Genomic DNA, 16346 nt, shown 5'->3' with positions numbered 1-16346 from the left:
TTTTGTATAAACACTAGGCCTATTTGAATAGTACTGTTTCAATTGCACTAACATCGGAGTTTATAAGTTTAGTCACAACGCAAGAACTCCGGAATGAGTATTATCAATTCATAGGCCTACTTGCCGTATCTGTTTCATGTTACTGATGAGGGCGTCCTAATAACTTCATTTTTATCCATTTCATTCAAATTATTTTGTTAAAAACCAAAACAAAACGTAATGAATAGGCGTACACAAGACTATGATATATTCCGGAATAGTGAGCTGTAGACTAAAAACGGCAACCTTCATCATTATGGAACATCGTCTCATTCAGTCAATTTCGATTCTTATATGACATGATATATACAGTAATACATTTAACAGAGATTATAACTAGAAGTAATTATATAGAATATATCAAAAGCAAAACATCATCTAATTACCAATAAATAAAGTGTAAGTTTAAAACTGTAACTGTAAAAGTGGCCACCTCAGGAGTAACTTAGCGTTGACGCTTACTTGTACACATATTTACAATTGTGAAAAGATATGGATTCACTGACGAGTTAATGGGAATGATAAACGTTGCTGCCCAAACATATATTTCATCGGGAATTCGTAACCACTGCATTTCTGAACAAATGGCCATCACAATAACAGGACACCAACAGCAGAAATCAGTAAAAACTATGAAAGCTAGTTTCATTGCCATTTTAATTTCTTCTTCTCGTTTCTGTATTCGATTGACAGTGGCTGCTGATCTCTTAACAGAGAGAAAAATTGTTAGGTAACTCGCAGCGATGACAAAAAAGCCTAGTCCATTAAATGCAATAAATATGGCAGTGGCATACTCCCAACCTGGTAGGCGACTTCGTGTTAGTGGTAACGCAAGACATACGCTCTGTTTACCGTAATAGTTCTCACCAAAATACGATATGCCGATGTTGTTTGAAACCAGTGGGAGAAAACTGAGCGCACCCCAAACCAGCCAAGCAATGCCGATGATAATTCTGCATTTCGTACGCTTGAGACGCTTGGTGCTGAATGGACTTACAATGTTTACAGCACGATCAACGCTCATAACCATTAATGAAAACACAGAACATTCACCAGAGAGAGTAGAAATTGCACCGGCAAAACTACATAGAAAACTATTCTTCCAATCTTTTGCAACTTTCGCGTATCTTCCTCTGTAGTGTAAGTCGGCGCCTGCGATGATGAGCAAGTACACTGCCATCAGCAGATCAGACACAGCAAGGTTTGTGAGAAGAATAGAATCGACCGTACTCTCTTTTTTAACTATTCGCGATATGATAACAAATACATTGCCAATGACAGACGAAATTGCAATGATCATCATCAATATCCGTAGAATCTCTCTTCTTAGTAAATCATCACAGGAAGAAAAAGCATCAGTGGGCTCGCAGACTTCAATTTCTCCTACAAGACAGCAGAGACGAAAGATATCCGAATACCTGCCAGGGATTTATTTAAAAAAAAAAGAATTAGTATTGGTAGCCAACTTACCGTACCGTAAACCCTCGAAAAGAAACCCATCTATAAAAAGCATCCCCCACCCTCTTTGGTTTGCAAAAGTATTCTAAAAAAGAAGCTGGAAATCAAACTCCCTGGGCTTCTTTTCAAGATAGATGGGTTTTTTCTTATTGAGATGCAAGCTAATAATGTATGATCGTGTTTATATCATACATTATTTTTACAGTTTATTTTTTTTTAAATGGTGTTTTGATCGCATTGTCTTGTCTGCAAAATGTAAAATTGGGTGGGAATCAAAATCAAATTTGAGTAGCAATTAATAAAATTGTCAGCATTAATTTCGAAAAGAAGCCCATCCACTAAAGTATCCGAAAAGTGTTGTTTCGAGGTCTTCGGTATGGGACTGTCGAAACAACAATTAATAACCTGACTAGAGTACACCCACAGAACTATTTAAAAAAAAGACCACTTGTTCGTAACTATCCAATTAAAAACTTTCTGAAAATCACCGAGCCTGAGATAAAGATAAAATGATATTATTTTTTTTTGTCTTGTGTGAGTTCTTCTCACGTTTATTTAAATTCTCATTGATGAATATATTATATACATATAAGTACATTTGTGACAATTAAAGGTAAGTGTTTAGAATAGTTAAAATACCGGTATATTTACATAATAAGATGCCAGAATTCAGTATTAACCATACATTTTCTCATTTAAAATTTTAGATACGATGTTAATTAAAATGTAGAAATGAAAAATGGCGGTAAAATACATGATTAAAATTTTCTTGTTAAACTATCTTATTTGTGTTCTTATTTGTGTTCGAGTAGAGAGGCTATAAACTAAAATGATATTATAAAGAAACTATAGTGTAGGTCTGTTTTACTTGGCAAAGGCAAATCACAAATAGTTAAATGATTTTGAGAATGAAACGGGAGACAAATGATAGATGCTGAGCAGTTATTGGTTCTGAAAAATGTATTATCAAATTTTTAACAAACATTTCTGCATTATTGTCATGTTTGTCGCCGTTTCGAAAGCATGTTGATTGTCGGGTTAAAAAACATGAATGAATTCTACTACTGTATAATTTGTATTGTAAAAGTGAATAATGACGTTTGAATATAATATTGCTTACAATTGTTTTATGTTTTTCAATTCCTCAAATGTTCTTTCTCTGTAAACTTGTAAATTATTACCTCGTATGTCTCTGCAAAACACAATACATTTAATTTAATTTCATTATTTATTCGGTCTATTTCAATTATATACGTCAATCTAAGTGAACTTAACTTAATAATAATAAATATTATATCGCCGGCATATTATGGTTCTGTAAAATAATTATTAAACTAGATTTGAATTCGGTATTTTGTGAATCATAGGTGGTTTTTCAACATATTCGGCGCCAAAACCGCCAAAACACAACATGCACATAGGCTAACATATGAACACAAAGTTTGATAACTCAACCACCGATCTAAACCTTTGTCAAAAGTCTATAATATTTGGCGTAAAACTAATCCAGTGTAAATTTAGGCTATAATTACAGAATCAACTATACTATCAAAGAACTTATAACACAAGAATCTCCTGTTCGTCCAAAGCTTGTAACAATTTCGAAAGGCATTGTAGGATAGAATAGAGCTAATGGGTGGCGCCATTGTGAGCCATGGAGTAGCGCGACCGCATCAAATTAGAAAGCCAAAATCATAGAGGGTATCTGCTAATACTATAGGGGGATGGGGGGGGGGGTGGAGAGTAATTGACTGAGCCTTCTCTATAAGAATTAATAGTTTTGACTTCCTAGTTTGGAGAGGGCGCTGCTCCATTCTGTAAAATGGCGTCGCCCAGTTTGACCTTTTAACCCTGTACTTCCGATACTGTGTTTTGAATGCAAATTGAAGAACAGGAGATTCTTGTGTTATAAGTTCTTTGCTACTATCACTACTACAATTATACTTACAGAGTTAAAAGAGAAGAAGCAAAATAAGAAAATGCTCCATGTTCTATAGTAGTTATATTGTTGTTCTGTAAATATCTGATACAAGAAAATAATCCAATCAATTACATTTCATTTATAACTATTTTAAAAACAATATTATATTTTCAAAAAAATATTATTAGAAATCGTGTGTTGAGTTTCAACTGATCCGAATCCCAGGCCACATTTCTTAAATGGCATATAATTAATTAATTATAATTCAGGTACTTATAATCAGAAATACCAAACATTTAATTAGTATTAAATTAGTATTAGTAATTAGTAGTATTCATTAAAACCATACACTCACAGTCTTTGTAATATTGTCAAACCGGCAAATACATTGGCTGATAATGTACTAATTTGGTTATTGTTCAAATTCCTTTAAAAGAAAAAAGCCCAATATATTGTGATTGAACATTATTTTTATGTATATTGAGTAAAAATAGTAAAAGATGTTTTACATTTACGAGGTCTTGAAATATATATCAGTAAGACTAAGACTAATATTAGCCTTGATTGTTTAAAGAACGTTATAAAGCTATCTTTTAAAAATAGTTAAATAGGTAAAACGATTAAATTGAACTAAAACAATAAAGAAATATCATGATAAGTTATGATCATTCATAGATAACAGCAACTACAAAATTTAAGTAGTATTTATTTTTTACTAAATTTCATATATACATAATAATAACATTTTAACAAAAATAAGACTTGCAGTTCGTATAATCTTGTCAAACCAGCAAATGCATTAGATGACAATGTACTAATTTGGTTATTTTCCAACGACCTTTAGAGTATAAAAACAAGCACAATAAAATAATTTGAATATTTACTTTAATGCAATGCATTTCAAAATGAACGGTTTTAGCCAGTAAGTGGCATAGGTCCTTTGGCTGATAAAAGTTAACTAGAAAATGGTCATCTAAAATCAAGTAATTAATCTCGGTCTTTCCGTTTTTGAAGTTTAGAAAGTTCTGTCACAAAGTTTGAGAAGTATTAAGTGTGACGATTATTACAAAGTGTACATACTAAACTTTGTCACAAGAATCAAATTTTTGCGAGAAAAGAACACTTACAGGCTGTAGAATGCGGAAAAACCAGCAAATGCATTGTTGGGCAATGTCTCCATTTGCCTAATCTCTAAAGTCCTTTAAAGGTAAAATAATAGCACAATAAATAATTTATATACATTTACATATTTGTTATATTAAGGATTAACGATTTATATAGTCTGCCAGTTATGCAGCTTTGCACAGTCACAGTGTTTCATATCATACTAAAGCTGGTTTTCCACTAGGCGAATTTATTTGGGCGAATCGAAATTTGACGAATGCGCATATTAATATTTCCATCTAAGTGAAAAAATACAATCAGAACTTAGGAATTTTCGCTTCGTGCAAATATATTCGCAAATGGAAAACAGACTTAAAAAGCCGGTTCAACAATTTACTAACTAGGCGACATGATTTATGGAGTGATGTTTTTTTTTAGGTTATTCACGTCAGGCGTTTTACATGAGGGTGTTAAGATTTTGCCGGTTTACATCTGGAGTGATGTTTTTTTTAAGGGTATACACGTCAGGCGTTTTACATGAGGGTGTTCAGATCTTGGCGGTTTACATCTGGAGTGATGTTTTTTTAGGTTATACACGTCAGGCGTTTTATATGAGGGTGGTAGATTTTACGAAAATTAAGTTGGTTTGTTACATAATTGCATTAAAAATGAAAGCACATAAGAGAGACATGATTTTTCAATGTGAAAGAAAGTTGCAAAAAGCATTTATTTATTAAGTTTGCTTAGACTTACACTTTTGTTGGTTCTTCCTTGCCTTCATAACTGCGAAGAACCTGTGCAACTGTGTCATTATTCCATTTATAACATTCCAATGTGATTATCCTCGTCGTATCACCAAAGTATGATGATTTTCCTTTTGCATTTACAAGGCATTCAGTCGACGGTATTGGTACCAATACCACTACAACTTCTACTACTACATATTTCTTTCCTCGTGGCGGCTGAGATCGTGTCGGTAGGACTGGTGCCGGTGGGCCTCCGCCTGGTGCCGGTGGGCCTCCGTCTGGTGCCGGTGGGCCTACTGTAAAAAGAACACTAAACCACATTGATCACTGCTAATTATTATTTTTATATCGATTTTTATTGTAATTAATTAGTTATATTATTAAATGACACTTCTTTGTGACAAAAACAAAAGGTGTCACAGTTTTGATCATAGTGTTGAAAATAATTAATCATATTTGTTAAATGTTAATGATTACAATTAACAAGCTATATCACGTTTCAGGGTTTACTTAATATTTTTAACATCATTGCGTTTTATTTCAAATACATTAATATGTCTGTTTTAAATCGATCGACAATGATTAATTTCAAAGCAAAACGATGATTTAATCATAACTTGTAACTACAAAAAAACCGGAGTACTTACAACCAGAACCAGAAAAGGCCTTAGCTGTGTAACATCTGGATAACACTAAAAGAATCAAGAACTTAATGTGTTGAAAGATGAGCATCTTTATAACATTTCTTATTCCTAACTGAATCCTATTAATCCAACACTTTTCCGCACTGCTTATCCGTAATAGAAATGAATTTTACTGAGCAGTCAAAACAGCTATCTAGCTTTAAAAGATGCTCAATGCATTTACTTCATACATCTTTAAAGACCAAATTCAGTAATCACATAACCACATTTCGTTTACGGTTATTATCGTTATTAGTATAGAGTACAAAATTACGTCAGAGTGGGGAAAATATGACCAATTATTCAAATCCCTGGCGCAAAGCTACTCCACAATAGTTAAATACAATTATCATCAAGAAAGAGTCTTACCTTATATTCTTACATAATTCCGTACAGATCCGTAATATAAAGCCATTGCCGTCGCCGTCGCCGTCGCCGTCGCCGTCGCCGTCGCCGCCGCCGCCGCCGCCGCCGCCGCCGCCGCCGCCGCCGTCGTCGCCGCCGCCGCCGCCGTCGTCGTCGTCGCCGCCGCCGTCGTCGCCGCCGCCGTCGTCGTCGCCGCCGTCGTCGTCGCCGTCGTCGTCGTCGTCGTCGTCGTCGTCGTCGTCGTCGTCGTCGTCGTCGTCGTCGTCGTCGTCGTCGTCGTCGTCGTCGTCGTCGTCGTCGTCGTCGTCGTCGTCGTCGTCGTCGTCGTCGTCGTCGTCGTCGTCGTATATCGACCGCAGTCGACCATCTTCATCAATCAGACATCAGCATAGCTAGATTTCCAAGTTTTGCGGTCCTCCATGACACAAGCAAGTTCAGGTGTATTTCCTAAGCTGGTGGTATCCTCAAGAAGGACCTTGACGTAAGTTTTGTTTCGTGCACCTGATGATCCATGTTTGGGTTCCTAGAGCAGAAATCTGCTTGCTGCCTTTTCTGTGTGACGATAAAAATGGCCGGTAGCACTCAATCTGCGGTGTCGTATTTTAAAGGTGACTTTTGGAATGTCGCCATACATCTCCGTGTTTGGTATTTTGTCCATCCAACTGATATTTAGTGCTGCTCTGAGTAATCTGATGTAGCATCCGTCCAAAGTTTTTTCCAATTGTTTTGTCCATGTTTCTGAACCATAAAGAAGTACTGGTTCGACCAGTGTTTGGAAGATGTTGACTTTGAGATGTCTAGGTAAGTCAGATTTCCAGATCTTTTGCAGTTTATTGATGGATTTCCAAGCAAGTCCCTTTCTGACATGAAAATCCTGGCTTGTCGATGCAATCCATGCACTAAGATATTTAAAGTGATGGACTAGTTGAAGTTTACTGCCATTCAGGGTGGATACTGGTTGATGACTGGTTGAAACTCATATACTGGGTTTTTTTGGCGTTAATATGAAGCCCAATCCTTGCTGCTTGTCTTTCCAAGGCTAACAGCCCTTGATAAAGTCTGAAAGTCAAAGGTTTTATTACCACTAAAGTTTTGCACTGCAGAAATAGGCCTATGATAAAATCATGTAAAATGTTTTAAAAAAGTACAAAATACCCCAAAAAAAAATAACCAGAAAATCAATCAAAGATACCCCAAATTCCCCACCCCCTTTCAATTAAATTTCAATTTCTTCACATTATTGCATCACGTAGATAGATGAAAACATTCAGGAAAAAAACCTGTTTAGGCCTATTAGGCCTAACCCATTACCCCAATTGTGTCACTTTTTGAAAATACTTTGTTTATTCTTGCTTTGCATTCTAATGGGAACCAACCTTTAAGCTACTTGTACAATACAGTTATACAGATGTTGACATAATATCCGGACTCTTTAGTGGCATTTCTGTTTAAATGAATAACCTCAGCGCATGCGCTATATTCTTAAAATGACCTATACCTATACAAATGCTGTTTTTAGCTTTAGCCAATCCCGTGCCTTATAATAAACAATGTAGTGAGAGTAGACTAAAGAAACGACATGCCACAACACTCTTGAAATTTAATTTACAGTATTCAACGTGGATAACAACACTGGTTTATTAACAGTTTAATCATGAGTTACCTACATCCTATAGATATCGCTATTATAGTTATACATTTCTGTATTGTTTTTGGCATTGGAATATGGGTAAGTTGTTTATGTGTCGTATTTAAATTGTGTTATTTTTTTTGTTTAAAAATGTTATATACATTGTGTATTAAACATAATCAATTAACTTATCAGTCGAACATTGAAAAATGAGGATGGTCCGGAAATATTGTTTTAAACATGGTTTGTGACATTTAAAAAAATGTATTTTGAGTTTATACTGATTTTGTTGTATGTCTTTCATGCTTTGTTGAAGAATGTTTTAAAGTTTAATTTGATTTGATTTATTTCGATACCATTATATCAGTAACAAGCACAGACAAACGCGAAACGCATTTGCATTTAAAGGGATATATTTCTAAATTCTCAAAGAGGATTTAAATCATGATGGGTCCCCTCAAACATAGTAATACAAAAGATAAAACTGATTTTTTTTTTATGGATAAACAAATTTAAATATGTAATAAAAATGCAAAATTGGTTCGTAAACAATTTCTGAGGTGATTTACGATTATGAATATTATGATGCAGTAGTAACTAACATACGGTGGTATGATAAATCTAATCAGGTGGACTTGTTAATTGATGAAACGACCTGCATAGGTCGTAAAACGCCGTCGCTCTTTCAATTAAAAAAAGCCAGTTGATTAGATTTGATATACACTTCAGTGATTTTCTATGCTTTTATCCTAGTTTAATAAAATAGACCTACACCTGAATCCATTCATTAGAATAAATGCATCCGCACCATATAGGTGTACCGCCATGTTATAGTAACATCATTTAAAGAATGTTTTCTGCACGGAAGTTTAAGGGTTGGTCCGAACAAAACGAAATATCTTCATTTATTAGCCGCCTATCACCCTTTTAGGTTTGACTGTTAAATTCTCCAAAAATTATAATTTGTATGCAAAAAAAAAAAACATTTGGACATGCTCTCCCCGAAAGAGATTCTCAATAATTTCGATTAGTGACCTTCCTACCTATATTTTAAAAAAATATATAAACAGCTGGTAGTACATACTTCTATTGCCACATCCACCTTTTCTAGAGGACTTTTTTTACCAGAATTGTTTGATTAGTGAGTATTAGATTTAGAAAAATTTGTTTACTGGAACATTGGGGGTCACTACGAAAATGTACAGTATTAAAGCTTAGTTTTTTTGGATTATATTTGTTCTGTACAGTAGGTCACGGACTTTGTTCATTCCATACTATATTAATACGTAACTTATACAAAATGTTTACAACTGATAGAAAAATAATAAATCATTATTTCTAAAATTATTAAATAGAATATCAATTAAAAAAATGAAAAAAAGAACCATAATTAAAACGGTCAAAAAGTCGAGCGGCGTTTTTGTAAGAAATATTTCTTTTCTATGTTTAGTCCACCAGTCGACTTTTCGATTTTTGTCTGTAAACTACAAGTATTATACGTATGTGACACCATGTGTGCCAAAATATTGATCTTTTTACCAATATTAAGTTGAAATACAGTATATAACCTAGACTAGAGGCAGAGGTATGCACACTTTCTAGTAATTTAAGTTCTTTGTGTATTTTCACAGTCAACACGAGGTTCTGCAAAAGGAAGTGCTTCTGGATACTTCTTAGCAGGAAGAAACATGAGTTGGTGGCTGGTAAGTGTTAGTATAAAGTAGACAAAACATCATGAATAGTAAAGTATTTAATAATGTCATACTGGTATTTTGTACGCTGTACGTGTGTGTAATTATTTATTTTGTGATACTCTCTGATAGGTTGGTATGTCTATTTATGTAAGTAACATAGGCAGTTCGTCTTTTATCGGTTTAGCCAGCACAGCAGCAGCAAATGGATACGCTGTTATTTCTTACGAATTTTCGGTTAGTGTATTTATATCGTCTTATAAGATTTAAAAGTAGTTTTACCAGTTTAATAAATCAATATAAAAATAAAGATATGTTGTTTTATAGCGAATGCTCAAAACCTCTGCGCTTCATATTTACTCCGGTAGTTGGAACGCATACCGCTCCCATAATGTTTCAGCTAGTAATCATCGCAGTTGTGATTGACCGTAATACCATATGCTGCATAAAGAACTCAAATCACATGTCTCAAGAAAACAATAAATCTCCACATTCACCAGACACAACAACAACAGTTGAGATTTACAGTATTGTCATTTTGAATAACCAGTCTGAATAAGTGATAATGAATAATCAAATGAATAATAAGTAATGATGTCATATCACTATCATATTTGGGCATATCACTATCATATTTGGGCATATAACTAACATATTTTGGCACATCAAACTCTTTGTTGTCAAACTAGTTTGATAGTGTAGACAGAGCTTAATAGACATAAAATGACATCTTTGTGGATAGCATGGTTTGCATCATCCTGCTTTATTTTGTTCTACATACAGGGTGTCACGTGTTTAGCATTACTTGGCTTTGTATTCACGCCGGTGTATCTGTCCTCAGAGGTAATTAAATAAATCCAAAGTACTGTAATATATAAAAATTAAGTAACACACAAGGAGTGGTATGAAGAAAGTAATAAGCAAGGTAGAATCAAGAAAGCAAATAATAAACAAAACAGTTTAAGCATTTGAAATATTATTAAAAGCTACTGAATTTATAAGCAAGATAGTTTTAAGCAAGCTAGAAATAAGAAAGATAGTAATAAGCAAGATAGTAATAAGCAAGATAGTAATAAGCAAGATAGTAATAAGCAAGATAGTAATAAGCAAGATAGTAATAAGCAAGATAGTAATAAGCAAGCTAGTAATAAGCAAGATAGTAATAAGCAAGATAGTAATAAGCAAGATAGTAATAAGCAAGATAGTAATAAGCAAGCTAGTAATAAGCAAGCTAGTAATAAGCAAGCTAGTAATAAGCAAGATAGTAATAAGCAAGCTAGAAATAAGCAAGATAGTAATAAGCAAGATAGAAATAATAAGCAAGATAGAAATAATAAGCAAGCTAGTAATAAGCAAGCTAGTAATAAGCAAGCTAGTAATAAGCAAGCTAGTAATAAGCAAGCTAGTAATAAGCAAGATAGTAATAAGCAAGCTAGTAATAAGCAAGCTAGTAATAAGCAAGCTAGTAATAAGCAAGATAGTAATACGCAAGATAGTAATAAGCAAGCTAAAAATAAGCAAGATAGTAATAAGCAAGATAGAAATAATAAGCAAGCTAAAATAAGCAAGATAGTAATAGGCAAACTCGTAATAAGCAAGATAGTAATAAGCAAGCTAGTAATAAGCAAGCTAGAAATAAGCAAGATAGTAATAAGCAAGATAGTAATAAGCAAGCTAGTAATAAGCAAGCTAGAAATAAGCAAGATAGTAATAAGCAAGATAGTAATAAGCAAGATAGAAATAAGCAAACTCGTAATAAGCAAGATAGTAATAAGCAAGCTAGTAATAAGCAAGCTAGAAATAAGCAAGATAGTAATAAGCAAGATAGTAATAAGCAAGCTAGAAATAAGCAAGATAGTAATAAGCAAGCTAGAAATAAGCAAGATAGTAATAAGCACGATAGTAATAAGCAACATAGAAATAATAAGCAAGCTAGTAATAAGCAAGCTAGTAATAAGCAAGCTAGTAATAAGCAAACTCGTAATAAGCAAGCTCGTAATAAGCAAGATAGTAATAAGCAAGATAGTAATAAGCAAGCTAGTAATAAGCAAGCTAGTAATAAGCAAGATAGTAATAAGCAAGATAGAAATAATAAGCAAGCTAGTAATAAGCAAGCTAGTAATAAGCAAGCTAGTAATAAGCAAGATAGTAATAAGCAAGATAGTAATAAGCAAGATAGAAATAATAAGCAAGCTAGTAATAAGCAAGCTAGTAATAAGCAAGACAGTAATAAGCAAACTCGTAATAAGCAAGATAGTAATAAGCAAGCTAGTAATAAGCAAGCTAGTAATAAGCAAGCTAGTAATAAGCAAGCTAGTAATAAGCAAGCTAGTAATAAGCAAGATAGAATTAATAAGCAAGCTAGTAATAAGCAAGATAGTAATAAGCAAACTAGTAATAAGCAAGCTAGTAATAAGCAAGATAGTAATAAGCAAGATAGTAATAAGCAAGCTCGTAATAAGCAAGCTCGTAATAAGCAAGCTAGTAGTAATAAGCAAGCTAGTAGTAATAAGCAAGATAGTAATAAGCAAGCTAGTAGTAATAAGCAAGCTAGTAATAAGCAAGATAGTAATAAGCAAGCTAGTAGTAATAAGCAAGCTAGTAATAAGCAAACTCGTAATAAGCAAGATAGTAATAAGCAAGCTAGTAATAAGCAAACTCGTAATAAGCAAGATAGTAATAAGCATTTATATTTTTGATATGACATGTATTTTACACGCAATTTGGCTCTTAGCCACGAGTTGTAATTTTGGTCAATTTTTTGATATTTGAAATAAAAGTGAATAATAAAGCATGCTAGTAATAAGCAAGATAGATAGGAAAGCCAGCGATACTGTACTAAAGTCCTTGTATGTCTGGATTAACATATTATTTCTCCATATTACTAGTGTTAAGTATACGTAATATTTATCTTCATTTTAGGCGTATACAATGCCTGAATATTTGAAGAAGCGTTACGGAGGAAATCGTGTGCGCATGTACATTGCTGTAGTGACGCTGATATTAATCGTCATCGCGTCAATTTCGGTAAGACAACTTGTAACTTCAAATACTCTGTTTTGTATTAGAGTAGCCTAATAATCAAGAGTAGAACTCCTCCTGTGTGCTATAAAGTGAATAATTTCCGAAACCATCCAATGGTATACTGAGAGGTTAAGCAGTCTGTACGTTTTAGCATCGTTCGTCATAATACCTTTGATGTCTAAATTATTGTTCAAATCTATTGTTTTGATTTTAGGGCGAAATGTACGCAGGTGCAATCATAATTCAACAGGTACTCGAATGGCCGCTCTACTTTTCAGTTTGTTTAATGCTAGGATTGACAGCTATTTATACGGTTGTCGGAGGTCTAAAGGCTGTTATATACACGGACGCGTTTCAGTCGGTCATCATGCTTTTTGGTGCATTTATCCTGACGATTTTAGGTATAATATAATTGTATTGTTTTTTCTTTTTTGTAAGTTATTTTGTACTTATTATTTTCCGTTTCCATAAATTTGAATGAGACTTTAACTCTTTTTTAATGCACTGTTAAGAAATGGTCATTACTTTTATTATCTGAATTATAACGTGTTGTGTTGAATTCTATAATACACGGGTATTTTTTACCAATGTACTAGTATTTACAGTACGAATATCCCATTCATTAGAAATCCTACTCTAGAAAAAAATACCGAAAGTACACTACTGGTTATCGTATACAAATTAATACAACTTTACTTTAGCATTCATCAAAATAGGTGGGATGGAAAATCTACGTAATAAGTACATGGCAGCCATTCCGAATACCACATTACTCTGGGGTAACACTACATGTGGCATTCCTGGCAATGACTCTTTCCACATATTCAGAAGTGCAAAAGATCCAGCAATGCCCTGGCCTGGAGTTTTTTTTGGAATTCACATATTATCTGGTTGGTTCTTCTGCACAAATCAGGTATTTAAAAAAATTTTATTTTGGCCAAACTACTATTTACACAAAAACATAACAAAAACAACAGAAAGAGAAAGGTTCTTTATACTCTGCAACGTAGGCCTATTCCATTCGGGCTTTTCCAAACCAACATTATTAGTGATCTTAACAAAATCAGATGATAGATTAACGGAAATAAATTGTGTTTAATAATTCATTATTAAGACGCTTTAGTAATAACAAAACAATCATTTGAATGAATATTTTATTTGAAAACAGGTATATCAATTAGGTGTCTACATCATCAACATTTAATTATATTATGCATCGTCAATGCAGACGATTTGATGGTGTATTTATAATGTTATAATATTATGCATTAGTTTAAAAATTGATTCAAGCGACCGATATATACCAGTGAAGAGTTAAATTACAATTTCACTCTTCCCTGATCATACGAATAGTAACATAATTCTTAACGAATTAGAAAAGTAATTTTATTTTATTTTTATTTTATTCAATCGAAACCAACAGCGATAATTACCGCCACTAACAGGTTTGATACAAACAAAGCCAGGACTGTTTAAAGCACCTTGATTGGTCCTGATATTGATCAAGGGCTTCTCTCGTCCAGTGCCCACCTTGACCAGAGGTCTGAGGCAGATACTAGATGCAGGGGCTGCCATAAGAGTCAGCAGTGCTGATTTCAAATGCCTAATGGGACCCCAGCTCCGTATACAGCACCCGCTATTCCCAGATGGTCTCCCATCCAAGCTCTAACCAGGCCCAACGTTGCTTAACTTCGGTGATCTGACGAGAACCGGTGTTTCAACGTGGTAAAGCCGTATAATAATGAAATAGTACATAGTTTGATAGAATTGTAATTCGTTCAAACGCATGATAGTATGTGTATAAAGGATAGTTTGACTTATATGTTAAAATGTTTAATATAGTTAATAGTTCAAAGATCATTATCTGCAAAAAACCTGACACACGCTAAAGCTGGTGCAATGATGGCTGGTTATTTCAAGATTCTTCCAATGTTTTTGATGATTTTTCCCGGTATGATAAGCAGGGCTCTATATCCAGGTAAAAGTTTGCCGAAAAAAATGATAATAAAAATATTCCTAATATTGATAGGAAGATGATGACGACGATACTAAAAAGACAATATGAGAATAGGCCTACTTAATAATGATGTTACTAATATTGATGAATAACTTCAAGACAAGATTGCAATTCAGTTTCTTTTATTGCGGTTTCTCATCGAACGCCTTATTCCTGAATCCTGTTTGACTATAGGCCTAATATGTCACAAAATAAATGTTGAGTACTAACATGCAGCAGTACCATGGCGTATAATACCTAGTACATCTCTACATAAGACTATAGCCTAATAACTACAGTTGAAAACAAACTGAAGTCTGTATCATACTTAAAATGATACATAGATACAACAAACTCTGTGTTAAATTGTAAGCACTCACCAAAGATATGCCTCTAAAGTAAACTAATAACAGCTAACAGCACTAGCCTATGCTGTTAACAGCATACAACAAGCAAAGACTAAGTCTTCAAACTACCAAGTACAACAGTTTACTGACCAAGTCAACATAATAGACAAGCCTAATTTGCATAACAAGCACCAGGTGTGTGTGTTACAGCACAACTCCGAATAAGTTTACATGCTTCAATGATTCTATTATAATCTGTTCGCAATAAAACTTTATTTGCATTTGCACTAACAATGATGATGGTGATGATCGTGATAATGGTGATCATGATGACGACGATGACCACAAAGACAATGACGATGACCACACAGACAATGACGGTGGCGACACATTTGTACATACGTATAACATTTATCATTAATATTAATTCAGATTGACACCGTTATTGTCAATTTTCAGACGAGGTAGCATGTGCTGATCCTTCAACATGTGAGGCTGTATGTGGTGTTGCTGCTGGTTGTACTAACATTGCATATCCAAAGCTAGTAATGGAATTGATGCCTACTGGTAAGTCAAATGGTGTTGAGACATCAAAAGGGAATAATACAATTTAAAAATATAGATAATAGCAGACAGGAAAAGACAGAGGATCAACAACATATTAGATAACTACTCTAAATTATCAAAATTGCTAGAGGTACTCTATAATTTTATTGAATTTAACCAAACATTTACTTATTAAAATATTTTATTTACATGGTATTTCTAGCGATATTTTGTTCAACATTAGAATCAATTGCTAAAAACATTGTAGACTAGTAACGTTATTTTTAAATGTTATTAACAAATATCATAATACATATACTTAACAGCAGAACTGGATGAAAGAAACCAATAATTTTCACTAATTGGTTTCTGGAAATGGAAATTTGGTTAAATTTTTGTTTTCTGAGCAAGATAGTAGGACTTAATAATAGTTTTGAAATAATGCGGACAACTTGTAATTTTTCGGTCAATTGCGAAGTTTGTATTGTATTGCTTATCATCACACGCATTTCTTTCAAACAGAATAAAAATTGTTTTAATGCATTTGTCTACAACAGGCCTAAGGGGACTAATGATGGCAGCCATGATAGCCGCTCTTATGAGTTCATTGACTTCAATTTTCAACAGTGCTAGTACAATTTTCACCATTGACATCTGGCCTAGGATTAGAAGTAAAGCATCAGAAGCGGAATTGATGATTGTAGGCCGGTAATAAAATATTCTCTATAATAAGTTTTAATATTTTGTAAAAGGTAATTTACTGCTGTTACTAAACTGGATATTTTATTTGTATAG

General features: G+C 33.6%; 2 protein-coding genes and 1 pseudogene across 2 annotated transcripts in view; 1 reads left to right on the top strand and 2 right to left on the bottom strand.

The window, feature by feature from the left end:
* Window positions 1-484: 484 nt before the first annotated feature.
* LOC140051841 (G-protein coupled receptor GRL101-like) lies at window positions 485-6000 on the bottom strand. The gene is made up of 5 exons (XM_072097165.1): window positions 5916-6000; window positions 5276-5564; window positions 4546-4617; window positions 2618-2689; window positions 485-1457 (listed from the first exon to the last, which is right to left on the bottom strand). The coding sequence occupies exons 1-5, from the start codon at window positions 5998-6000 to the stop codon at window positions 485-487; spliced, it is 1491 nt and encodes a 496-aa protein (XP_071953266.1).
* A 1950-nt stretch (window positions 6001-7950) lies between these two features.
* LOC140051520 (sodium/mannose cotransporter SLC5A10-like) overlaps window positions 7951-16346 on the top strand; it is a gene marked incomplete at its 5' end in the record, with an annotated part of 10496 nt that continues 2100 nt past the window's right edge. The window contains 10 exons of the mRNA XM_072096764.1: window positions 7951-8046; window positions 9579-9650; window positions 9771-9875; window positions 10422-10481; window positions 12561-12665; window positions 12877-13063; window positions 13364-13575; window positions 14505-14640; window positions 15465-15572; window positions 16109-16259. Of these exons, the coding sequence (XP_071952865.1) occupies window positions 7951-8046; window positions 9579-9650; window positions 9771-9875; window positions 10422-10481; window positions 12561-12665; window positions 12877-13063; window positions 13364-13575; window positions 14505-14640; window positions 15465-15572; window positions 16109-16259 (1232 nt within the window). The remainder of the gene's footprint in view (window positions 8047-9578; window positions 9651-9770; window positions 9876-10421; window positions 10482-12560; window positions 12666-12876; window positions 13064-13363; window positions 13576-14504; window positions 14641-15464; window positions 15573-16108; window positions 16260-16346) is intronic.
* LOC140053082 (5S ribosomal RNA) lies at window positions 14284-14401 on the bottom strand (annotated as a pseudogene).

Source organism: Antedon mediterranea, chromosome 6, assembly GCF_964355755.1.
Source record: "Antedon mediterranea chromosome 6, ecAntMedi1.1, whole genome shotgun sequence".
Lineage (NCBI taxonomy): Eukaryota > Metazoa > Echinodermata > Crinoidea > Comatulida > Antedonidae > Antedon > Antedon mediterranea.
Note: the sequence above shows the minus strand (reverse complement) of the source record. Positions and strands in the feature narration are given on the sequence as shown.